Source organism: Nelumbo nucifera, chromosome 1 (genome assembly GCF_055504915.1).
Source record: "Nelumbo nucifera cultivar China Antique chromosome 1, China Antique-T2T, whole genome shotgun sequence".
NCBI lineage: Eukaryota > Viridiplantae > Streptophyta > Magnoliopsida > Proteales > Nelumbonaceae > Nelumbo > Nelumbo nucifera.
Window position 1 is genome coordinate 15963028 of NC_142649.1, and position 26256 is coordinate 15989283.

Consider the following 26256-nt stretch of genomic DNA (forward strand, 5'->3'; position numbering starts at 1 on the left):
AGAAAAGGCTCGAGAAGTCACATGATCTCCAACCGTCCAAAAAAGGGTCGTCGTTTCTATAATTCTATATTGCTATTAACTATTACCGATATTTATACAGTATACAAAAAAAAAAAAAGAACAAGTAAAGTTTATATTAATATTTGTGCATGGAAATTAACCATGAAAAGGAACCATTAATTTTTAAAACCCAAAAATTCTAAGAATATCTGCAATGTGATAACTATTGCCATGGAACTTGAATTCCACGGCTGGTTGAAAAAATGGGACAATTACATTGAAATACATACACCAATGACTACCTAACAGTAACTCTCTCTCTCTCTCTCTCTTCTTCTTCTTCTTCTTCTTCTCTCTCTCTCAACTGATCATTTGTTCAAGGATCGTTTCTTTCTTTGCTTGGGTGGGAAATCCAGGAACCAACATGTGAGCTCATGTTAGAATCTGATTTTACCGGCTATCTGCTTGAAAACCTGGACCGAGGAAGAAATGAGGTGCCTGCAGCAGCATAATCAATGGTAGGTATTGGGGGATGTTTCTTGATTTCTCTTCTTTTATATATGTATATAATATCACTCTTCTACTCCCCAGTTCCATTTTCCTTGTTTGGTTATCTTCTTTACGATACCTGATGATCATATATAGAAGATAATTAACTTGTTTATATCTGAGATAGGCCTTATTTTTTCATATCGATTCCTCAAGTTTTTTCTTTTTTTTTTTTTTTTCTCCTTCCTTCTTTGCAGCTACAAAAGAATTAATAACTAATCCTTCTTTTTGTTAATTAATAGCTTATTGTTCGAAAGATCCACGTTCTTATAATGATTTTTTTTTTTCATTTTTGTAATCATCTCGGGCTAAATATCACCTTTCTAACTCGTATCCCATACCAGTTGAAGCTGTTCTATTCCTGAAAATCATTTTTGTTAAGCAGCGTTTTTCTCTTTATGTATGTTGATTAAGTCTGGTCTTTCAAGTTTTTCATGAAACCAGACCCCAGTGTTATAACAATTTCACATCCCCCTTTTCTCTCTCTCTCTCTCACACACACACACACGCACAGACACACACAATCATCATGTACTAGAGTACATCCTATGAGGGCTTGTTTTCATGTAATTTCACAGCTCATATTCATGCCTTCATGCTCCATCTTCATATCACGTTTCCCTCCAAATCACAAACACGTTGTTAATGACTTCTGAATAAGAAAAATGAAAAGAAGAAGAAGAAACAGAAATTCCAGATTTTACTTCAATTAAGTTGTAATATAAGTAGGAAAACGAGTGCGAGTTCTGTATGTGTATTAGCTTAGAACTTTCTGCACTAAGTAGTCGGAGGCCTAATTAAATGAGAAGAATGGCTAGCCTAGCTGACTCATTTTTAGGTGAAGTTTGTTTTATACCTTGCTCATTTTCTTCTCCTTCTTCTTCTTTTTTTAATCTCTGCTGTTGTATATTATGTTCTTGTTTTCTATGAAATATCAGTATTTAGATTTTGAAATAAAACTGAATTTTCCATTTCCAACAAATTCACAGAACGAATAAGCACACAATGAGCAGCAGAGCGAGACTCAGAAACTTCATGCGTTTAGCAAGCAATGACATAAACATGTAGGTCTTAACTTCATCACCCTCCTCACTACTTTTATCACTTCAGGAAATATTCTGCAATAAACTAGGGAAAATTTCACACTGTGCTAATTAGGAGTTAGGAATTCCCTTTTTTTTTGCATCATTAAATATGGCAATTGTTCATCATTAAATATGCACTTCTTGTTTTCTTTTGTTACAGTCTGAACATTGATCCATTGATCACCTGTTTTCACCATGTTTATGAATTATGACTTTACATATTGAGTGGTTTAAGTTATATAATAAAAAATGCACATTCCCCAAAGCCATTAAATTGTTTGGAGCCTTGTTAAGTGTGGTGTGGTTCCTCCTACCCCCAAATAAATAAAAAAGGAAACAAAGAAAATAGCTAGAAAGGGAAATCAAAGAAATTAACGGAGAGTCACTGGATCAAGTTATAGGTTGAACAGGAAACGGTGAATCTAGATTATCATGGTCTCTGGTACTACCCTACTATTGTAAATGACTCTAAGAAGGGGGAAAATACTAATCCCATTTTAGGGTTTCAGACACGTTTTATGTACAAGGAATGTACAACGGCCCTTGTTGAGAAAGCTTGCAATGAAATTGCTAGGATTAATATAAGTTAATATTCCATTGTTCCATGTATATTCCTATAAACCGTAATTAAAAGGATATTAATTGAAGAAGATGGTTAATTAAAGTTTGAATGTTAACTAATTTTATTACAATCTGTACTTTTAGTTATTTGAATTGAAGTGAAATTGGGTAATGATAATTGTGTGCTTATGTTTTAGTACATTCATGTTTTTGCTCTTTAGTTTAGTTATTTGTATCATTGATCTTCATCAATATCTAGAATATTTTTCATGAATTTAATTATTTAAACTCATTTCTTTTATTATATGCCCTTAAAATTTCTCACCTGTTACACTTTTTATTGTCTTTTTATCTTCAATGGTTTGGGGTTTACATCTAAATTCATTCCTGACTTTCTCTTCTCTTCCCACCTCTCCACCTTGCTACTTTTATCAGCAAAGTAGCAACCATAGAAGAATATCAGTATTGGGGAGTTGCATAAAGGAGAGACAATCGATATGATTGAGAGAGTGGAGATCCATGAAGGAGAAAGCACGTCTCCATTGTCCTCCCAAAAGTGTTCATCTTTTGACTTGAATGAAGAAGCCACCAGTGAGGAGGATGATAGTACGGCGGAGGTGGCCACTGTTACTTCTGAACTGGGGAATGGGACGGTGGCGACTGCGGCGGGGGATGACTCCACAGATAAAAACAGCACCACAGAGGACGGTGAACGAACAACTACGGTGAGGCAATATGTTCGATCAAAAATGCCTCGGCTCCGTTGGACTCCTGATCTCCATCTCTCTTTTGTGCATGCTGTTGAAAAGCTTGGTGGGCAAGAAAGTAAGTTTAATTAGTAGTTTCCTTTCTTTTGCCTAGGGTGTCAATGGGTCGGACATTTCAAATCAAAATCGACGGATTAAAGGGACCAAATCTGATTTGGTCAGATTGGACCAAATCCGGTCCAATTGACACCCCTAGGCCCTACTTTGGCCCCTTCAAATAAATATCTCATTTCCAACAAAAACAATGAAGTCTCTCATTAAACTATATATTTTCATGAAAAAATTATCTTTTCTGTAGAACTGAGCAAGCCAAATATTAATTCGTTAAACCTTCTTTCTAGCTAGTTTATTAATCTTGTTGCATGGATAAATGGCTGTAGGAGCAACTCCTAAATTAGTTCTTCAATTGATGAACGTAAGAGGACTAAGCATTGCTCATGTAAAAAGCCATTTGCAGGTAAAATTAAACGAAGTGCAGTTATGGTGCTCTAGATTTTCTTTTCTCTCTTTCTTCAATGCCTAATGTTTGATAATGCTTTTTGCTGAAACAGATGTATCGAAGTAAAAAATTGGATGAGTCTGGGCAAGGTAGAACTATGCATCCTTCGCATACCTTCTCGCAGTTTACAGTTCCCTGTCTCATCGGCAATAGTCTTATTACATGTGAACCATGGGTTTAAAAACCCGACCCGGAACTGGAATTGTTTTGACCACCGGTTCCCGGGTCAAACAGTTTTTGGGTCCAAAACTGGACCTAGAGCCATGACTGCTTCCTGTCTTAAATGGTCTGACCATCCAGTCCGATTTAATTTTCAAAACCATGCTCTGAACATTATTATTATTATTATTATAGAATTAAAACCTATTAAGTGATTTCATCTAGCTTAAGTTTTTAGGTTTAATGGTCAGAAATCTGTTTGATCAAATGGTCTAATATTCAATACTTGCTGCCCCATCATAAATCATAATTAATTAAATTTTTAATGGCGGGCCTTTATTTGTCCACCCTTCAAGTCCAATAAGCTTTTGCATGAGAGGGCGTGCCATAGAATAATATCTCAATACCCAGAAAAAAGATTCAGAAAAAGAAAATATACTTATTTTTATTAATATGCTAATTATAAAATGATTACTCCTTGAGGCTATTACTTATTAATACTTACTCATCCATCTCTTTTTTTCTTTTCTTTCTGTTTTTTTTTTATTAACTTTTCTTCTCAGAAAAATCTATAATACCGAAAAGACATGATATAGAAAAACCTTGACCAATCAAAACACCCTATAAATTTTAATGAATATGACCTGATTTATCACCCCGTAAGTATTTTCGATATCAATTCTGGTATCATAGTTGAAGCCAGATAATCTGACCTTTCTTTTTTTTTTTTCAGTTTTATCTGAAATGTTCTACCAAAGAAACAGTCCTTATCGACACTTCAAAATGGACAACCGAAGCATTCTCCTGGCCCGGAAAGCCCATGATTCTAATCCTCTTCAGTGTCTCTTCAAAGATTCCTTCTCACAACGGTCATACAGTTTTAAAGCCAACCCCTCGAGGTAAAGAATGTATACAATAGCATTAATAAAAACAATAGAAGGAAGAATTTTTCTTTTTTTTTTTTTTGATACTCCGGTTTTTGATAAATTATTATTCTAATTCATTATTTTTTTTTCTCCAGTTGCCCTTCTGATAGACATGAAGACTGGGCTTTCAATCGGCAGAGCTCGATGAGGCCAGTTTCATTATCAAGCAAAGATCAAGGTCAAGGACTATCCCAGCCATCGGTTTCGTATCTATCAAGTACAAGGGGTGTATTCACAGGAAATGGGCTCATTAGGCACAGCCAATTTCACGAAGAGAAGAGGTGGCCTCCACGTGGAATGATAAATATCAACCAAAGAATAAAGGATAGAACTATTCCTGCAAATGTTGGTTGGGTTGGGACTAGCTCCCAACCTCCACCCGGCCAAATTCATTCTGGGCCCATTTGTTTTGATGTGGCCCACACCCTGCACCCTCCAGGATGGATTGCCAGCAGTACTGCTACCAACAAACAATATCGTTCCTGCAGCATTCCTGATCCCTTAGTAATCTCTGGAAGCTTCCAAACAGAACTTGGTGGGACCCCATTTAGGCTTGAGGTAAAATCTTCTTAGGATATATAAAAGAGATGGTATTAGCTGAACGCAATGGCCATTCAGTATATTGTGGAACCAATGGTTACACTCTACATCATGGGACTTACAACCATTCAATCTTTCACTGTGGACCCCATAAAATATATGGGACCTACAAGCATTCAAGGGTCCATATATATTGAAAGTGCTTCTTAAGTCTGAACCATAGAATTTGCATTTGATTAACATATATAATAACCCTCGAAAGCATATGGGTTTGACTATGATACCATGATATTTGAAAAACTTCTAATCAATCAACTGGAATCATAAATATAGAAATCAATCAGGTGTTATTTTTTAAAATTCATGAGTTGGTTTTGATTGGTCAAAACTCTTTAGATATCGTATATATCTCGCATCATAAATTTTTCCTTTTCTCTAATACTTCTCAAAAGTTGTGTTTCTTGCTTTAAATGCAGTTACAAAATCAACCCAAGCAAATAACTGAAAAGGAACAAGAGATGGAAGAGAATACAAATTCAAAGATGAAAGAGAAAGAAGGGCAGCCCAATTTGCAGCTGAGTTTGAGCCACAACTTAACATTTGAAAGAGAGAAGGGTTGTGAAAAAGCAAAAGAAATCAGTACAATGCTTTCTCTTTCTTTGTTCCCATCATCATCATCATCATCATCATCATCATCATCATCCAGGCAACAAATGCATCCCAGTGAAAAGCACATAGAGATTGCCCAAACCAAAACTTGGTGCTTACAAACAAATTGCAGCAAGGCCGCATTGGGGCTGAGTACTTAGGATCTGACCATGTCGATAAGCATAGGAGTGAGATCTTGTAAGTACTTGTCTTAGAGGCCATAAGAACAACAATATTGTCTGCTGTTTACAATAATGGTGTATTGCCTTGTTATTATTAATTGTTCCTTTTTTCCCTCCTCTTCTAGGTTTCTTATTGGTCCACTTAAAGCAATTTTTAAAAGATAATGCTATGCTTCACCAATTTTGGTCTTCTGATGACCTTAGGCTCAGTTTGGAAAGAATGCAAATTTGTGTTTGCACTCTTCCTAAACCGAGATTTAAGTTCACAAAGCAAGTAGCTCCAATATAGACAGAAACTAGGGTCACGTAAATAGACATATATACTTGATAACTTGGAGGCATTCAAATGTATTTTTTTGCTGCAGCAGCTCTTAGTGCTAGGGCTAGTTGTTTGCCCAAGTAACCTGTGTTGGGGTCCTTTTCATACTACACTCGAGGTTCAAAGTATTGGAAATGTCAAGTGTATCGGAAAGGCAATTTTAAGAGATGTATCAAGATATGTCTTGGATATGAATGAGTATCAAACAAAAAAATTAAAATACTTTAATAAATCATAAAAATACATCAATAACACTAAATATAATACCTCAATGAGGTATATATACATTAAATTAATATATTTTAATAGTTTTATGAAGAATACATTGTAGTTAATTCATTAAAAAAACCTATGCTTAACTATAATTTATAAATTATAATTCTTAAGTTTTATAGGATGGGAAAAACTCAATTCTATCCAACATAAAACATGCATCGCACAACTTCTAAGTGAAAATATAATTAATAATTTTTTATTTTTTATTTTTTATTTTCAAAAATTATAAAAAATAAATAGGCATTATACAATATATTCAAAAAATAGTTATTAAAGAAGAAATTTCAATTGCTCTATGGATATGATAGATTATCCATAGAATTATATTATTTATTTTTTAATTATAAAAATATAAAAAATCAAAACAAATATTAAAGAAAAAATTTCAATTACTCTATGGATACGATGGATAAAACCATAGATCTTAAACATATTAAGTCTTTATAGGTAGAGAAAAAATTATATTTTCAAATTTTTTAATTTATATTTTCCCCACATATCTTCATAAAATTTCTATAGATCTACTTAACACAAAAAAAAATATGATTTTAAAGATAAGAAATGTAGATCAACATAGATTTAAACATTTAAGAAAAAAAGAAATCACGAGATATTATAAAATTTGAAAAAACTTACCTATTTTTGTCATTTTTTCGAAATTTGAAAAATTTTTAAAAAAAATTAGTGTTTCATGCTTGCTTCTTGCAAATTTTTGCATATCTAGCACTTTAGGAATAATGTTTGGAGTTTTAGAGTCGTTTGGGGGGTGAAAGAAGGCTTATTTTAGGAGAAAGAAGCTTGCTTTTCCGTTTTTTCTTTTTTTTTTAGCTTTTGGTCACATCTTTTTCATAACATATTGGTTGATACGCTACCAATACACCCTGATACAGTTTAATATAGTGGAAAAAAGATGATGATTTTCTACCATATCTCATATCAGACTTTTAAAGATACAATACGATATGCCTCATATTAGACGTATCATATCAAAATTTGAAACCTTCACCATACTAAGTGGCACTTAGAAGGTTACTACAATTGGGGGCTTAATTCTTTAGGTACCTTCATAGCATTGTTGGAGAAAAGAAAGAAAGCCAATCAGGTCATGAAATGGCTTTTTAGCATGACAAAGTGAGAAAGTGATTTCTTAGTGAGAGAAATACAATCCTTTTCTTAATGAAGAGATCATTTCAACACTTTTTGGTGTGGGCCTCACATTATCTATTGGTCATTGGGAAAAGTACTCTGCAAATCACTACAGAATTCTGAATTACAGCCCCCCATAGTCTACTAGTAGCCCCACCCCTATAAACCGCATTCTGCCCGTGAATTTGGCTTCAATCCATGGTTAGGATTCATCCCCCCTATAGGGTAGAACTAAAGAATTCTGAGCTGAACTGATCAGTTATTGTTCCTATTTTATTCCATATAAGAATAATGGCATTACACCATGTCAGCCCGTGACAAGATCCCTAATCTGTGCACTTGTTTAAGACAAGAATGTCACAACATCTTTGATCTTTGGGGAATGTCTCCTTGACCTCCAAACCACTTCCTCATGTAAGAGATGGTAGACAAACTTAACCCTTGTTATAAAGAATATAGCATCCACCCTAGGTTTATGGGGTATATATATTCCTTTGGTATGTGGCCTATGTGGCCCAAGTCTAATGTGTACAAGCTTAAGTCCCTAGAGGTCAAATTGGACCCCTAGGTTGAAGTGGGCCTCTCGGGCAATGGTTTCAGGTCAAAGTGGAATTTGACCTTTGAGCCTGATTTTAACTTTTAGGTCGGAATGGATTAGACTCTTGGGATTAAGGCTGTATTTGGTATCATTGCTGTTTTTACGGGAAGTATTTGGACTTTATCAATATTAATACAAAATTTTGAAAAGTGATTTTGTCAAATTATATATGATAATCACTTTCACTAAAAAAATATAAGTATTGTATTGGGTGTAGGTATGTATAGTAAAAAATTAAATTTGAATTGAATGGTTAGTCCATTTTAACAAAAATAAAAATAAAAATTAAAAAAATAACGGTCAAAACCATTTGAACGGTTAATCGCCTTGATGGTCAACAGTTTGCTGACCAAAATCAATGGTTTTTAAAGAAAATTCAGTTTTGGGGAAAATCGAAACCGATCACCTGACCGGTTTCTGATTTTTCCGGTCCGGTTTTGAAAACCATGGGAGAATGGACTGTACAGGTGATTAGTGCAAAAAACATCTTCAACAATCTGAAATAAAATTAAATGTTTTCACTAAAATCGGTCAAGTATCGGATTGAAAGGTTTAATGTACATGAAGTAGCAGTAAAGGAAGTGCTTTCTTATCTACAAAATCAGCTTTGATGCAACCTACTGGTGTAATGCTCTGTATCTTGTTGCTAGTCCGGACTGTTCATAAGGGGGGCCAAGATGTTCAGTTTTGTACCGTGTCTGGCATGCTTTAAAAAAACTAATTTTGATGAATTTTATGATTCTAAGAATCACTTTTAAATTTGAATTTATCAAAATTATTAGAACTAATTCTAATTCTTTTTCCCACTTCAAAATTTGTTCTAAGAATTGATTATACAAAGCTAAAATAAAGGAAAAAGGTAGGGAAAGGAAGGAAAAGGTAAGGAAACTTTTACAAACCTTGTATATATTTCCTTACCTTTCCCTACTTTTTCATTCAAACCAAACAGTCTAAATTTCCATTGCTGGAATGTGGCATGAGCATGGTCCTTAGAGGGTTGCAAGGGAGTGCAGTTGCAGAAGACGTGAATTTGTTCATGACGATTCTTAGATGATTGAGATTTCTTGTCAAATGGCTTCAACAGGATCATCCCTGTTTAAGCTATCTAGATTAACTATGCTGAATGGGATTATATATATCTCTAGATTCAGCAAATATTGGCATTGTAAGAACATAGACATCAAAATCACACCACAGATCCAGTTTAAACAATTTAGAATCAGAATCGAGTCAACCCAATCCGTTGATGAACCTGGGCCACCAAGCAATAAGTTAAAACAAAATTTAAGTTATTCCTGAATCAAAGAGAAAATGGGAGGCCATCCACTCAAATTATGGAATAATCTCTCTCTTTCTCTCTCTGCCAAACAAGTAATGGGAACTATGGTTGTATGGTCCCTCTACGGAAGGGAATGAATCATATTTAGCACTGAATTTGAAGCATGATCTCAGATGATCATCATTTCTTGCTATCTTAATGGGTGTTTGATTGATCAATTACATAATAAATCACACCTATATATACGCTTTGAAAATGATTTTAAAGTTTCCACCAAAACTCTTTTTTTTTTACTTGATTTTCTTCTTTTAAGACTTTTCCCACATTGGAAAAATATTTAATTTGACTTGGGTTTTTAATTAGTAAGAGTATGGAGGCTTGCTACTGTGCAATGTGCATGTATACATGTGCACGTGCATGTATGGTGCAATAAGGTGCTTAGTTTGATTTACATGATAACTCTCTAAAACTTATAAAAGGGTGTAAATCAAATTGATTTTGCACACAAGTTTTTGCTTCTTACTACAAATCACTTGTGTCTCTCTCAATCAAACTACTACTGTCTCAAAAAAGGTTTCTTTGGAGATTTTTCAACTTTTAGTAGTAGGTTTTTACCCTACTTTTTGTTTTATTCTAGGAATGAATTTGTTAATAATCTAATAACAAACTCAATAAAACCAAGTGGAGATAAATAACATTCAAAAAACATTGTCTTTAGATATGCCTTAGAGCTTCTCATCCAAATTTCTATAAACAATTTCTAAATACTAAATTACTAAAATTAAAAAGAACCTTAATATCTCACATCCCTAGAGCTAGTGTATATTGGGGCTGCTAATTCCCTTGCAAAGTTAGCAATTATCTCATCCATTTGTGCAATTTGGATAGAGTAGCATATACCAAGAAATAATTAAGGGTAATAGACTTGAATATACCTTGAGTTTTCAATTCACTATTTGACTTAAATGTACCCAAATTTTTCAAAAAGACTTAAAGATACCTTTTGATTCTTTTACCCTTCATTTTCTTTCAAATTTTCAAAAAGAACCAAAGGGATGATAAATCTAAGGCTCTATTCACTTTTCGGTAAATTATTTATCCGAGTAAATGTAGTTACCTGGGTAAGTTTTTCCCGGGAAATACTTACCTGAGTAAGTGCATTTACCCATGTTCTTTTATTTCTCATGTAAATAAGGCAATGACCAATTTAGCCGTAAAAATTCATTACTAAAAAGAGCATATTTGTCTCATTCAAGTGTTTGGCAACTTTCCCCCTAGGTGGGAAGGTTATTTACCCACACCTAAGAGATGGGTATCACTTACCTGCCCAAGAAAATAGACTTTCCCTAGTCCCCACATAAATCTGAAAAATGAATATGGGATTCTTGGTCAATGGGGTTCCCATTGACCAAGTTTCCCCCTCTCAAAATCCAAAAAAAGAACACCCCCTAAATATAATGAGATTGATTATATTTGGCTATACAAAATTCTGGCGTTGGATGTTTTAACAATAGTAGATATCAACCATACGATACCATTTAATTATCATGTTTGGAATCAGAAAGCTCCTCTTGAGATTGTTTGATGAATCCCACCCACTTCAAAATTTTGACACCATTTTATACCCTATACAAGTTTCAGCATTTTTGATGATTCCATTATATCTAAAATGTGCTCAATTAGATAATGAAAAGCTCTTACTTCTCAATTTTCAAAAGATTGACGACTTAAAAAGTGCTCTCTTACATAACCAGAAGGTGTCACTTCTCAGTTTAACTCACTTCTGAAAGAGTTATCAATATCGAAAATGTGCTCTCTTACATAATCAAAATTGTGCACAGTTCATCTATGAATGACGACTTATCAAATTTGATAAAACTGTGCAAAAAGAGAGTTACCATCAAGTGACTTTGCTTTATCTAATTAATAAAAAAAAAAAAGTTTTTCCAGACAAACATAGGATAATGAACAAATGAATAGAGAGCAATATTTCATCTATTAAAAGGCAAAGGGCTAAATAGGATTTTAGAAATTTTAAATAAATTGGCATGTGACCTTTCATTGATAAGGGTATGTTTAAGTTTAATGGGTAAGTCTACAAGGTATATTTATGCCTTTTTAAAAAACTTAAGATATATTTAAGTTAATTAATGAAAACTCAGGGTATGTACGAGTCTTTTACCCAATAATTAATTGGAATTCCAGCATGTAGATTTTTTCTTATATAGAGAGCAGACACCCCACTTATCGGAGAGCCTACGCAGAAAATATTCATAGACTTATTCACTGCTGGTATCATTGCCTTTCTGCTTGTATATCTGCAACAAATATGAAACTCTGCTTGTGAATCATCGAAGATGGATTTCAGAAGACGATCCCCAAACAAATACGAACCAGATTTGTTAAATCAAAAGAAGTCTTAGGTTATGTTTGGGGTGCTTAAAAATAAGTACTTATTTAGGCCGGGTATACATAATTAAGTACTTATTGATGTTTCAGAAATAAGCTTGAAATAAGTGCTTATTTTCTAAACTTAAATTTCCAACTTTTTTAAGTGCTTATACAATAAGCACTTATTCAATTTTTTTTCTTTCAAAATCATCCCTAGTTGAATTTTAAAATACCACTTATATATAAAACTATCCCTAGTTGAATTTTATGAAAGCACTTTTGTCATAAAAGTATTTCTGTAAAAGTGATTTTTATAAAAATACTTTCATAAAAGTGCTTTCATAAAATTAAAAAAAAAATGAAGGACAAAATAGTAAAAAATACTTATTTTAGTGCTTATTAGAGAAAAAAAGACTACCAAATGCCAAATATAAAATAAGTGCTTATTTTTTAAAATAAACAATTAAAAAAGTTGGATGCCAAATGCAAATAAGTGTTTATTCGAATAAGTATTTGTTTTTAAGCACTTATTCAATAAACACTTATTTTTGCCATAAACACTCCCAAACATGACCTTAAAATGAATGTCATTTGGTCTTTCTCGCTGCAACCATGAGAAACCATATAAGCTAGTTCAGGGATATTTTCTCATTGTCTATAAATTTTGAGCCCATTTGGTTCAACCATTCGGACCTTAATTACCATGTTGAAAATTTCAGGTTTTGTGAACTGATCGAACTATTATGGAAGAACAAGCCATACTTTTAGTTTTAGAATCGTGGTTAATACTTAATAGTGATTGATCATTGTTTTTATTTTATCAACACATCATTACTATATTCCCTAATATAGTGGCTTTGGCAAAAACAAATTGAAGTTTCTAATCTTTCATATGGCGCTGACTGGTCCTGCACAAAGCAAGCAATGAAAGCAGTGAACCCACCATCTGGTTCACATTTTCCGATTGGGATGAAAAATCATGTAATTGGATTGATTGGTTATAAATTTTTCCGGTATCAAGTCTTTCTAGCATCATAATCGAAGCCAAATTTAAATTAATAAAATTGTAAAAATAGTGCAGAAAACTCTTTACACTAAATCTCTTAATTTTAAATTTAAGGTTATGGCCCTCAATCTAGCATAAAGTCACAAACCCCATGTTCTCTTTAATCTTATTAGTGAAGAAAACAAATAAAAAAAAACAAAATTCTTTCTTTCCTTTTTTATGTATATTCTTTCTCTTAGTTATTACCAATGAAACTAGCCTTTTAAAATCATGTTGTCCGAAACTCAAATGGGGAAATAGTTAATTATATAAAGTGAATAAAAATTAAAAAAAATAAAAGAAATAAGAAAATATATTTTGATATGTAAAAAGTATAAAAAGAGAAACTAAAGCAAAAGAACTACTTTATCTTTATAAACATTTTAGGCCCCGCTTGATTTGTGCAAATAGGGGTTTGGAATCGGAATCAGAATGGGCTATTCTGATTAATTGTTTGGTTGAGTGGAATTGGAATCCCATTCCCATTTCTACTGGAATGGCATTCCCCCATTTGAGGGAATGGTCATTTCCTGCCCCTTGGGAATGAAATCCCATTCCCACTAATTTCAATTTCCAATCTCATTTCTGTCTGAACCAAACAGACTATGAAAATTGACCATTCTAATTCTGAATTTAATTATGAACCAAACGGACCTTTAGAAATAATTGGACAGAGGTTGAGTATAAATAGGACATAGCGGGCATAAGTTACCACTGGAGTAAATTCTTTGCAATGAGTTTGTTCTACATTCTTTAATTGCAAGTGAAAGTTTACAAGTGCCTATATCGGTAATTTTCCCTTTAAATTAACAGAACCCTTTAAGAAGAAGATGAATATTAACCTAAACCTAAAAAAATAAAAATAAATCAAATCAACATCTACTCTACTTATATACATACAATGTAGGAATTAGCTAAGGATGCAAATGATCTAATGAGAAATATTTTTTGTAACCAAATAAAAAAAAAAGAAAAGAAAACAAAGAACTTTTTAAAAGACACTATTTAATGGGGCAATCAGCACTTGCAAATATCATAATGGGCAGTTTGTCTTCAAGTGCTGAGATCACAGCCCATAACACTTTTCATGAAAATTCGGCCTTGGAGTAGGCACATATCTTGCTTATATCAGCTTCAAGTGCTTCCATTTGCGTCTCCATATCTCTCAGTTTCTGATTCATGGAATCCAATCTTCTCTTTGCCACCTCATCTGCACCATTATCATATACAGAATTCAAGTTCTAAGGTCTGGCCAACTCCTAAAATGTATGTACTAGGACTTAGAAAAAATATAAAAAGCAGGGTTTTTAATGTCCACTATTGCCTTTCCACTTGTATAAATAAATAGAAAAATAGAAAACAGAAGGACAGCATGGTTTACACATTCAATCCAATTAGCATACTGGTCAAGCCAAATAAACCTTTAAAACTCCACAAAACATATTTAATTTTTAATTTTAAAAATAAGGGCTTAGACCATTGTATGTTTTTTTTTCTTTGAGAAGATATGGTTTTCAATAGCTAAAGGATTACCTTAGTCAATATTTTTAATTGAATTTATAAAATAACTATTTTTTGTTAAATAATTATTTAAAATAACTGGTAGTTTGGTAGATGAATACCAACTACTGCCATAAAAATATCCATGGGGACCATGAGATGAGAAGAGATGCCAATCTTTGCCTTTAGTAATGTCTTTTCATGGATCCTACCACGTTTGTACTTTGTAATTTGTATGTAGGCTGCAAGTGAATTGCATGCCCATTGAACATTTAACAAACAAATTCACAACCCTGACACCCCAATGCTTAATGCTGTTTCTATTGGCATGCAATGTCAACCAGCTGGTGGTAAGGTTTCCTATTAGTCGTAGTAGAGACATGGGATTGAATCCTATCTGTACCTGGGTTGGGGTTATGAGTTAGAGGATGGATTACCCCATCCCCCATCCCGTTGTGTCACAGAGTCATAAAGCATAAGCATGCCCTATAACGCTCCACAACTAGGGTTGGCAATCTTGACCTCAACCCATTTGACCCACTCATACCCACCCAATCCATTGGTGGGTTAATATGGGTCGAGCAACCCATTAAGTTCAAGATGAGTTGGGTCACTCTATCTATACTCGCCAAATCTCAAAAAACAAAAGTTGTAGAGATTTGAACCCAAGCTTTAATGCTAACATCTCATAACAGTTCCAAACCATTGTGCCACATCTCATTTTGAGAATAAAAGTGAAATAAAATAGATTTATGTAATTTCGTGTTCACATACAATTTTATACAAAAACACTTTTACAAAAGCAATTTTATGAAAATGACTTTTATGAAAGCACTTTTACACAAGTACTTCACAAACTTTATAAAAGTACTTTTACAAAAGCACTTTATGAAAGTACTTTTACGAAAACACTTTTATGAAAGCATAAAAAACATTTTTACAAAAAATATTTTTATGAAAGCACTTTTACAAAGTACCTTTACACAAAAGCATTTTTATTAAAGTACTTTTATGAAAGCATAAAATTGCTTTCATAAGTACATTTATGAAATGCACTTTTGTAAAAACACTTTTATGTAAGTACTTTTATGTAAAAGCACTTTTATAAAAGTACTTTTATGAAAGCACTTTTACACAAAAGCACTTTTACGAAACACTTTTATAAAAGCATGAAAGCACTTTTGTAAAAGTACTTTTATGAATGCACTTTTATGAACGCATAAAGCATTTTACAAAAGTGCTTTTATGAAAGTACTTTTGTAGAAGTACTTTCATAAAAATACTTTTGCGAAAGAACTTTTATAAAAGTTATGCTTTATTTTGCATTTTCTGTAATTTTTCTGCATTTTTTGTATTTTTCTGCATTTTTTTGGTATTTTTCTGTATTTTCTAAATTTTTTTGGTGTTTTTCCATAATTTTTGCATTTTTTCTGATTTTTTTTCTACAAAAGTTCTGAATTTTCTAAATTTTTTTAGTAATTTACATAATTTTTGGTAATTTGTTTGTAGTTTTCTACATTTTTTTTGGTATTTTTTTTGCATTTTCTATAAATTTTCTGCATTTATCTACAATTTTTTAATTTTTGGGTATACAGGTTGACTTGACTCATTTTTGTCACGTGACAGTCTTTAGAGAGATTAATCTCTCAAAATTTGTTATTTTGTGTATATGGGTCATCTCAACCCATTTGTGTATCTATAATTAAGGGTAGGTGGATTAGTATGGGTGAGAGTGGTTAAAGGTCAATATGGATGGGTCAAGTGGGTCAATATGGGTGGTGGGTCAGGGTGAGTTAGGGTTAAGGTGGGTTGTGACCCTTTAACTATGATTGGTGATGGGTCATGGTGGATTAGTGGATTGATATTCAACCCTTACCCAACCCAACCCAACCCACTCAGTTGCCACTCGTATCCACAACACATTCCATTTATGTATTTCAAACATCTCCCAATTACAAGGGAGATGTTCCTAATGTATGCTGATGTGCATGTGGGGCGCTGACGTGAACTTGAAGCCCAGATTTCTTGAAAGCCAAATTTACAGCCCAGGTTGGGAATATTTTCATGGGGAGAGCCCAATTTACAGCCCAGGTTGCAGAACAGGGTGAGCCAAGTTTGTCCTGCACAGAGTCGCCAAGGACACTGATTTCTTATTACTTGGTCTACCCAGACCCGATCTACCGATACCAATACACCCTGCCAGGTTGCCACCAAACCCCATCTACCTCCTAACCTACAAATCCTTTCAATAGTACAAGCTTCCCGCCCCATCCCCACCTCAGACGACATCACATCTCCGCCCCACATCCCACGGTACATTCCCGTTGTATATTGGAAACATTTTCCGATGACAGTATTAAAAGCAATAATGTCATGATTAGGAGATATTTTCAATATACGGCATGGGAATGTGCTGTGGAACATTGTGGGGCGGAAATGTGAACTCACCCCAAACTAGAGAAAGGGGAACAAAAGGAACAGTCTTTTCCATTCCTGGCGCTGCCTCTGACCATATTACCAAAGTCAGTTGTGGTCATAGTCATAGATAAGGGTGTGAAGGCCTATGGCAAGGTAGCATTTGGCTGGTCCAAATACTTGTAAAGACCGAATCATCTTCAATTCTTCATCATCATTTAAGCCTTGTTCCAATTATTTGGGGTTATGCATGTCTTATGAATTTGTCTTACACCTATAGTCCCAAGCTGGATAAAAGAAAAGGGTTATGTCAGATTAGCAGTTGGCATTAAAATTTTTGCAAAACTCTGTGGTGATAGAATGACAATTACAAAAATTTGTTTTCACTTTGAGAAAAATTCAGTTATCGTTCTGATGTAAGATGCAAAAATAGGATTAAATAATTCTACAATCCAAAACTTGTGCCTATTTGAATTTGTTCCAGTTCAAATTATCAATCAGTTATTCGATTTTAGCCATGTTTAGACGTCTACAGAAAATCAATTAGAAGATCATTAACCAACTCTTCCCTGTCAATGCGAGTTTGTAAACAAATTCAAGAAACTGCCCGCATTATTCATTGACTCAATTAGATGGAAAGAGTATAAATATAAGTACATATAAAATACAAAATTTTGTATTCTACATGTTTGTATTTATGCTCCTTCCAAACCGAGCCAACAAACAGAAAGACGGATAAAAATTAGTAAAAAAGCAGAAGCCCATACCAAAGCGAGCGACAAATTCAGTCATGGACCATATATGCTGGTTTATACTTAGAGCATCAGAATTGGAGTGGTCCGGCTGTGAGGTCTCCGAGCGCGGGATACTCCTGCCCTTTTCCATCTCAGCGACGGACACGATCGCCAAACAACCAGAGCTACACAAAAGAGCTCGCAAGCTAGAAGAGAGACATGAAGACTGGTTCATATATATGTATATGTATATATATATATATATATATATATATATGAAACAGAGGGTCAATGTCATGTGTAATGAATAGAAATAGAGATTAAAGAGAGTGACAGAGTAGACAAATCACAGATGGGATGGAACATGGAAGGAGGAGGCCAGGAAATTTCTCTTAATTTCTTTCTCCCCAAGCTTAGATTGTCTATCCTCATTGTTTCTTTAACCTGGTTTGACTATTCTTGGTTGCATGAACGTTAGCGGTGACGGCATCTCAGCCATGCTTTAGTCTGCCATTAACTACGGGTGTTTAATGAATCATGTGAAGTCTATGTTCCATCAACCCTGATATCTACTTATCCCTTTTTTCTTCTTTCTCTACTTTCCACGGGACAAAAGAACTTTCACATGGTTATCACTTATCACTCCATCATCAATTTGGACGGTTCAAAGTTCAAACGTCTCCATCAATTGGGAACGTTTGCTCATTAATGACAAGGGAGATATTCTAAATACGAGTATCATGTGAGTAGAGATTGAGCTCCAGATCTACAACTTTAATAAATTAACGTTTCACATGTTGTATCCTTTCCGTTTCTCGGATAGGGCATATTGTTTTTCATTTTGAGGGCTTCCAAAGTTCCATCGTTTACTTTATTGCTTTTGGTATTGCGGGATCAGGGTGGGTGTGAAGTGTGATGCTTATGGATGTCAACGGGTTGGGTTCGGCACAGGTTTGTCTCAACCCTAATTCGACCCTCCAGCATCCCAATTAGAAACTAATTTGACCCGGCTTAAAAATATATGATTTCCGAACCTGATCTGACTTATAGGGTTTAAGCCGATTCTGACCTGGCTTGACCTGTATAATTTCAAATGTATTTTTTTAACATATTTTGAAGATCTAAAATACATTAATTTAAGTAAGGAAATTGTTTTATAGATTGTAAGGTGTTATTTTTTTCATTTAAAAAAAGAAAGAAATCAAAATCAACATATAAATAAATTATAAATTTTAAACCTATCAACTTATAAGAAGTCAAAATTGCAAGAATACTTGGAATGTATGCAGGGTATCATGACTTAACAGGCGGATCAGTCAAAACCTGAACCCGACCCAAACCCAGATCAGGTGAAAGAATCAAAACCCTAACCAAACTCTAAAACAAATATACTTAACCCTAATCCAACCTTATAGAGTCAAGTCAAATCGGGTTTACCATTTAACCCAACCCATTGACATCCCTAGTGATGGTCTCTTGATCACGGGTTACCTATGTGATATACTCCCTTTACCACTTTAGACACCAGTCACACCACATTTCCTATAGCACTGAGCTCTAAGAACCAGGCCATGATATGGTTGATTCCGGATCTGCTATCCACAACAAGATGCCAACCGTATTAGTTGGTATGGTTTCTGGCTGTGGCTTGTTGTAGCAAAGTGACTTGAGATCAATGTTTTATAAACTGATCTGGAGGTTGAACTGTTTTTACCACCAAATAGTGGGCTATTAGTTGGATTGTTCAGGTCGAATGGTTAGGTTAGCAAAACACTGTACGTGTGTGTGTCATTTTGTGTTTAATTTATATTTTTAACTTTTTATTTATAAAAATAAAAATTACAATTTGAAATAAAAGAAAAGGTTTTTTGCACCAACAAAATTAACGAGGCAAGCCTTACCAAGTTTGTATATACATCTAATGTACAACCTGCAACTTGATGACCAAGTCGAATGGGTTAATGGTTCACTCGTCTGAATCATATGGTTTTTGATAAAGTCAATGTTTTTTATCAAATGACGGGTCTCGACCTTCAATAAAACCAAACCCAAAATCATGAAAGGGTGATAATTCAAATGGTTTAACTGAACGGTCAATGGCGAAATGAAAACATTGCTTGGGATTAGGGCTGCAAGTTGGGCCGGGTTAGGTCGAGTTGAGGCTAACCCTAGCCCAACCCTAAGTTCTAAACCCCAACTCTAACCCTAACCCAACCTTCAACCCAACCCGAAGTCAACTTTGGGTTTGGTTGGGCCCAACCCAACCTTCTTCCCATCCTTTAAAACCTCATAGAATTTCTCAATTTTAGATCTTTACTCAACTTTCACTACATATATTAATCCTATGTTTTATTAGTATTTGTTTGTTGACATTATTTTTTTGTTATTTTATTACAAAATTCAGAAAAAGAAGTGTTAGAAATGACTATAATTTATTATGAGTTATGATTTACGATAGATCCTTCTTGGGCAGCAAACAACATAGAGGAGATAAAGAATAAAATTTTCAAAACACACAAAATAATTAATATTATTAAGGTTTTAGTCTTTCTGATTAGGATTAAGTAAAGTGATTATCTTAAAAGAAATACATGATACTATATGGTAGGGGTTATACAAATATCATGCATCTAAACAAATAAATTTATGTTATATATTAATATAACATATATTTATATATGACATGTACTATTATTCGGGTTCGGGTTGGTTAAGGGGTCAACCCTAACCCAACCCGAAGTAAAATCGGGTTCATGAATTTCAACCCTAACCCTAACCCGAATATCAGCCCAACCCAATCCAATCCAACTTTTTCGGATTGGGTTAGGGTTGGGTTCGGACCAACCCTGCCCAAGTTGCAGCCTTACTTGGGATCCAATCCCACCTTCACCAGGGCTTATGGGTTTGGGCCTTTGGAAGAAAATACAAAATACAAAAAAAAAAAAAACCGCTGCCCACAGGATGCTACAGCCGTACATACATCTCATGTATGGCCCCATAGCCATAGCCATAGCCATAGATGAACATCATAAACATTCGAAATGTGTGGCCGTGGCATCCTCTGCACATGTGCTGGTAGCAGATCAGGTCTTGATAATGGTCGGCCTTTTGCCACTTGGATGGTCAGAAAAATCATAATAAATATTTGTGATGGTCAAACTGTTGGCTCAGTATCAGTTGATGGATGATTAAATTGGGTACGTGTCGGTGTGGTTTCCACTTCTTCCTCTTGTTCTAGTTCTAGAGATAAATAATTTCTGCAAGACTTTCTAGTTTCTACGCTCCTCAAGAAAAACCGAACGGTGAAGCTTCTGTCTCTAGAATAATTTGGATGTTCCTCTGTGTACCGAATGGAGAAGTTTCCTTACCGAATTAAGTTTTTACATCTCATGAATGATTTGGATGTTCCTCTCCGCTGTATGACAGAAAACTATGAAAAAAAACTAATGATATTCAAGGATTAAAATATCTATATCTGTGATGCCTAAATATGGGCATTGCTGTGTATCAATACAGCTAATACTTTTTATCTGGCGTTTGATAGCATTTTTTAGATTTCTAAAATCTGAAAATGTTGTTTTTTAGGTGCCACCTAGATTTGGGTTTAATTTGATTTTCATCTAAATAGAAAACAGTCTCCCTAGGTGCTTTAAGTGGCATTTGATAAAACTTTTAAAGTTTGAAATAGCTGTTTTCCAGATGCAATGCTTATTTGGTGTTGCATCTGAAGTATGGTCTAAAAAGTTTTTTCAGGTTTGAAAATTTAAGGCTCAAACCCATCATTTAATGCGCTCAAACATGGCTTAAAGTCAAAATTGCCCCTACCTCATTCTCTCTCTCTCTCTCTCCCCTGTCTTCCTACCACCACTGTTGCAAGTTGTAGCAACAACAATTCTCTCTCTCAAGAGGGTGTGTGTTAATAATAATAATAATAGTAATAATAAATTATAAATTACTTTTACTAATTATTAATTATTAATTATTTTAATTTTTTATTAAACATTAATTATTCGTTTTTAATTTTACATGTATTATTTATTATTTATTAAGTATTTTAATATTTTTATAGTGATTATTTTTTTAATTCTAATTGTTTCATTTATTAATTAGTAATTTTTAATTTTTAATTTATTATTTATATTGTTTCAATATTATTTTGAAGTTGAAAATTATTTTTTATGAGATAATGTGAAATGAATTTAACATTTTCAAATAGTATGTTCTAGGGGTAAAATAGTAAAATCAATGAATTCCAGATGATAAAGGGTTGATCCAATGCAAACAAACTTACGGATTTAGAGCCTCTAAAACGTAGAAAAGCACCTATGTTTCTTTTTCAGATTTTAGATTATCTTTTTAACTTTTCAGATTTCAGATTTCAAATTTATCAAACGCCACCTTAATGCACTTAAAGGCATTTCAGACATGGGCAAAAGACAAAAGAGCCCCCATAGAAATTTGAAATGACCCATAATACCCTTCATATAAGCCAAAAATTTAGATCATTTAACTCCTCCCTTGGTTTGAGAAAGGAGATTTGCCACTGGGAAGTTTTGCTCTCTTCTTCTTCTTTCCCGCCACCGCCACTGCAACTCTTTGTAGCTTTGTGGTCTTCATTACTATTTTCATTATTATTTTAACTCTTAATAAGTTATTTTTAATTTATAAATTGATATGTATTTCTCAATTTTATTCTTATTTTAATAAATTATTTTTTGTTTTTTATAAATTATATTCGTATTAAATATTTTAATAGTTTTGAGATATTAATTTGATAATTATTAAATTTTTTTATTGCTTCATGGTCTACATCACTATTTTCATTATTATTTTAACTCTTAATAATTTATTTTTAATTTATAAATTGATATGTATTTTTCAAATTTATTCTCATTTTAATGAATTATTTTTTTATAATTTACTCATGCTTTTCAATTATTATTTTATTTCGAATTTAATAAATTATTTTTTTATGAAATAATGCAATTTGAACTCAAAATTACCAAATAGTCTATTTTAGGGGTAAAATAGTAAAATCAATGAATTTTATATGCTGAAGGTTTGATCCAACACAAACAACCTTCTTTGTTAGGAGCCTCTAAAAAGTCGAAAAGCAACTATATCTCTTTTTAGATTTCAAACACTTTTAATATCTTTTTAGCTTTTCAGATTTCAGATTTACCAAACGCCACCTTAATTTCATAATAATTAAAGGGTCTCATAAGAGATTTAAGACCTTTTAAGGGTAAATTGCTGAAACCTCCCCTAAAGTTCCTGACTGTTGTTGAAACCTCCCCTAAAGTTTGGTAATTGCAATCACCTCCCCGTAACTTTATAACATAGTTGCAAGTAGACCCCTCTTTTAAAATCCTCTACCTCTAATAAGACCCCAAATGTCCAAAATACCCATGTGGTTACCTTTGAAGTTGATTTCTACATACAAAAACAATACAAAATTTATGAACAACAAGAAAAAAATGAGTTTAAGTTGTAATTTTACCTTTTTGAGTGATTGATATGAAGGAGAAATTTAGAAAATAAATCAATTTCAGAAGAGAAATTAGAGATTGATATGAAGAAAAAAAATGGAAAATAGACATTTTAATCACAAGTAACTGCATGGGTTTTTTTGGACATTTTTACAGAGGGGCTCCTTACTACTGTCAGAAAGTTCAGGAAAGATGATTGTAATTACCAAATTTCTGGGAGGTTTCAACAACACCAAAAACCTCAAGAGAGGTTTCATTGTAAAAATTTTAAAATATTTGTGATTTGTGCAAAGGACGTATCTTATCATATTGATATTATAATCGTTCGTTATACCTGTGGAACTAGAATCAAGGGCAAAAGATAAATCTGAAACGAACCTATCGGTCACTAACCAGCCCGTCGTGGATATATATGTATGGGAGGTCAAAGAGCTAACACTACAATGACAAGATGAGAACGATCTACTTGAATTAAATGCTATTTTGAGTATTTTGTTGTCCTTCAAATGCAATATTGAATGGCTATGGGCATACAATTTCACCACTCTTAAGCCTTCAAATCTCATTATTTCAAGCATGGTTTTCAAAAACGGACCAGACCGGATGGTCGGACCAGAAAAATCAGGAACTGGATGGAGAAAATTCGGTTTCGTTTTTCTCCAAAACTGTTGATTTTGGTCAGCAAACCACTGAACCGGCCGGTTAATAGTTTGAACCGTTCGAACAGTTTTGACCGTTTTTCAAATTTTAATTTTTTTTATTTTATTTTTTTGTCAGAATGGGCTGACCGTTCAGGTCGAACCAGTAACGGACCCCTGACCGGTTCAGTCGCAGGGTCGGTTTAAAAACCATGATTTCAAGAATAGACATGAATTAAAATGATAGGAAGTGCGGGACCATAGAAAAATGGACTATGGTTTTATATGAGAAAAATATATTGATGAATCGCTCATCATATAAACATGGAATACAAAGTATTAGTCACAACAGAGGTGTTATGTTTGTGGCTTGAATTCTTTGTGAATCCGCTCAGAATTAATTTGATAAAAAAACCAAAGGCAAAATTTCATAGTGGCTTCTGATGGAAGCGTAGAACTTGGACCGACCTATTGGTCCTAACCGAATACGAAGAATTATGTATTTTGAGGGTTTTCTCTCTTGTATACTTAAGTCTTTGTTTTGTGAGAGAAAAATGGTTTATGATTTTCTTGTGAGTGAGATTATAAGTACACAGCTTTGCCATCCTCTCTATTGCAGATTGCATAGTGGATTTCTGCTCTTCTTTCGCCCATGAACGTAGGCTATAAGCTGAACCATGTAAATCTGTGTATCCTCTTTACTTGTTTCTTTTTATCTCTGTTTTTCTTTTGCTTTTGGGTGCCATTGAAATCTATATTTCTGGGTTTTGCACAACATTTTTACATGAGAAAAATGTATAGGTGAATCACTCATCATATAAACATGGAATACAAAGTATTAATCACAACAAAGGTGTGTGTATTATAATTTTAGGCAAGAGCCTCCAAGTTGAGCCTTGGGGCGTTTTCAAGGCATAAGCCTTACGTGCCTTTTAAAACATCAGTCCTCTTACTCTGTAGACGAAATATTCATCATTGATCACATTCTGCAAATGCCAAGACAATCAATTTGCTTTTGCTGAGGTCATGCCTAAGGACAGGAATTAGAGTGCTGTGGTAAGCCATACAAAAGCTAAACCTGTGCACTGCTCTTCAATAATGCATAACTTGGCATTTATTCCCTCATTTGTGCATATCAGTCACCTTTTTTTAACCTTGCCAGGTTGCTTCTAAGGTATGGAACCACTTAATCCTCCTTTCCAGGACGCCTTGGTTAATATTAGTGAGTTGTTTTCTACTCAACTTGATTTTTTGTGGCAATGTACTGAAGCAGCCATTCTGTGGAGTATATGGAACAAGAGGAATGCTAAAATTGTTGGAAGTGAGGCACAAAAGATACAGTCCTTAATTGATCTCATTATGGGGAGAACCATTTATTCAGTTTTGATTTGTGAAGAATTCAATGGAGCCCCATGGATGATCTCTTGAGGGTTGCAGGCAGTTGTAGGATTTTCAGCTAGGAGACAGTAAAGATTGGTTGAATGGAGGGCCCCAGAGGCAATCAAACTAAAGTGAATTCCTATGGTACCTCGGGCTTCAGTGGTGCTATCAGAGATGGCAGTGGCAGTATCCTCCTTAACTTCTCATGGCCAGTGGATTTTGGTAATTCTTTGAAGGTGGAACTTCTATCTCTGATTCTTCAAGGTTTCAAGCTGACCTCATAAACTGGATGGAATGAATATGGGGATTGACAAGTTGTCATTAACTAATTACAATCTGGAAAGTTTTGGGCAACAATGCCTCTTGCAGTCTTATGTGCTATTTGGAAACAAAGGAGTGGCAGGAATTTTGCACACAAAGTAAAACCCTGAGGAGGTGGTCATCAATATGTCAACAGAAATGCTTAAATACTGGATTTCCAACCTAAATTGCTTTAGAGGGGTGGAATTTTCTTCATCTTTTTTGAGCCTAGACTTTTTTGGGGGTCCCTAAGATGTGTATACTATAATGTACAGAATCTTTTTTGTACAGAGGACCATGTATACTTTTTGCTAATTAATACATTAAAATGATACTTTACCTTTTTCCAAAATGCTACAATCTGGAAAGGAGGTATTCTGGATGTTCAGGTTCTTGCTTAGAGAAGCTAGAGAACATGGGCTGAGAACCTAAATGCCTCGCTCAGGTGGATAACTAAAACAGATAGTCTAGCTGATCACTTAGCCAGAACAGGAGTCAGTGAGGAGAATCTTGTGTAGAAACACCTAGGCCAGGTCTTGTAAACTGTACCCACATCATTACCCCTCTATAAAAAATAAGAAACCCTGATATCATCTTGTAAACTGTACCCACATCATTATGGTGCAGGAAAGTAAAGTGCCAGAGCTTGAAGAAACTAACCCTGAATAATTAGGTCATGCCTGAGTTCAGTTGACTAGCTTATTATATTTAATATTATTATTATCCCAACCAACTGTACAAGAAAGACATACATATTCCCAGTGGTGCATTAGGAGCTATCTTTTTCCCTTTCCTTTCTTTTCTTTTTTATTCAGGTTGTAGGAGTTGAT

The 26256-nt window shown here is 33.9% G+C and overlaps 1 protein-coding gene and 1 long non-coding RNA gene across 3 annotated transcripts; one reads left to right on the plus strand and one right to left on the minus strand.

Moving 5' to 3' along the window:
- The first annotated feature begins 374 nt into the window (after positions 1-374).
- On the plus strand, positions 375-6014 carry LOC104611575 (uncharacterized). 2 transcript variants are annotated; one of them, XM_010278697.2, is made up of 8 exons: positions 375-518; positions 1539-1613; positions 2631-3020; positions 3343-3419; positions 3514-3550; positions 4354-4519; positions 4642-5104; positions 5563-6014. In XM_010278697.2, exons 3-8 carry the CDS (start codon positions 2693-2695, stop codon positions 5893-5895), a joined length of 1404 nt encoding a protein of 467 aa, XP_010276999.1. In that variant the 5' UTR covers positions 375-518; positions 1539-1613; positions 2631-2692; the 3' UTR covers positions 5896-6014. The 2 variants fall into 2 exon arrangements, with proteins under 2 accessions (XP_010276999.1, XP_010277000.1); XM_010278698.2 differs by lacking the exon at positions 1539-1613 and having other exon boundaries at positions 380-518.
- Positions 6015-13803: 7789 nt separating this feature from the next.
- Positions 13804-18125, minus strand: LOC148802946 (uncharacterized). Its single transcript, XR_016081253.1, has 2 exons — positions 17653-18125; positions 13804-14180 (listed from the first exon to the last, which is right to left on the minus strand). It is a non-coding gene; the product is annotated as an uncharacterized LOC148802946 (long non-coding RNA).
- Between the last annotated feature and the right edge of the window lie 8131 nt (positions 18126-26256).

Bases quoted from the DNA above. Each gene is read 5' to 3' on its own strand.
- LOC104611575 (XM_010278697.2), top strand. From the start codon at position 2,693: ATGATTGAGAGAGTGGAGATCCATGAAGGAGAAAGCACGTCTCCATTG. The intron at 3,021-3,342 runs GTAAGTTTAATT...AAATGGCTGTAG, and splicing joins AAAGCTTGGTGGGCAAGAAA to GAGCAACTCCTAAATTAGTT. The intron at 3,551-4,353 runs GTAGAACTATGC...TTTTTTTTTCAG, and splicing joins ATTGGATGAGTCTGGGCAAG to TTTTATCTGAAATGTTCTAC.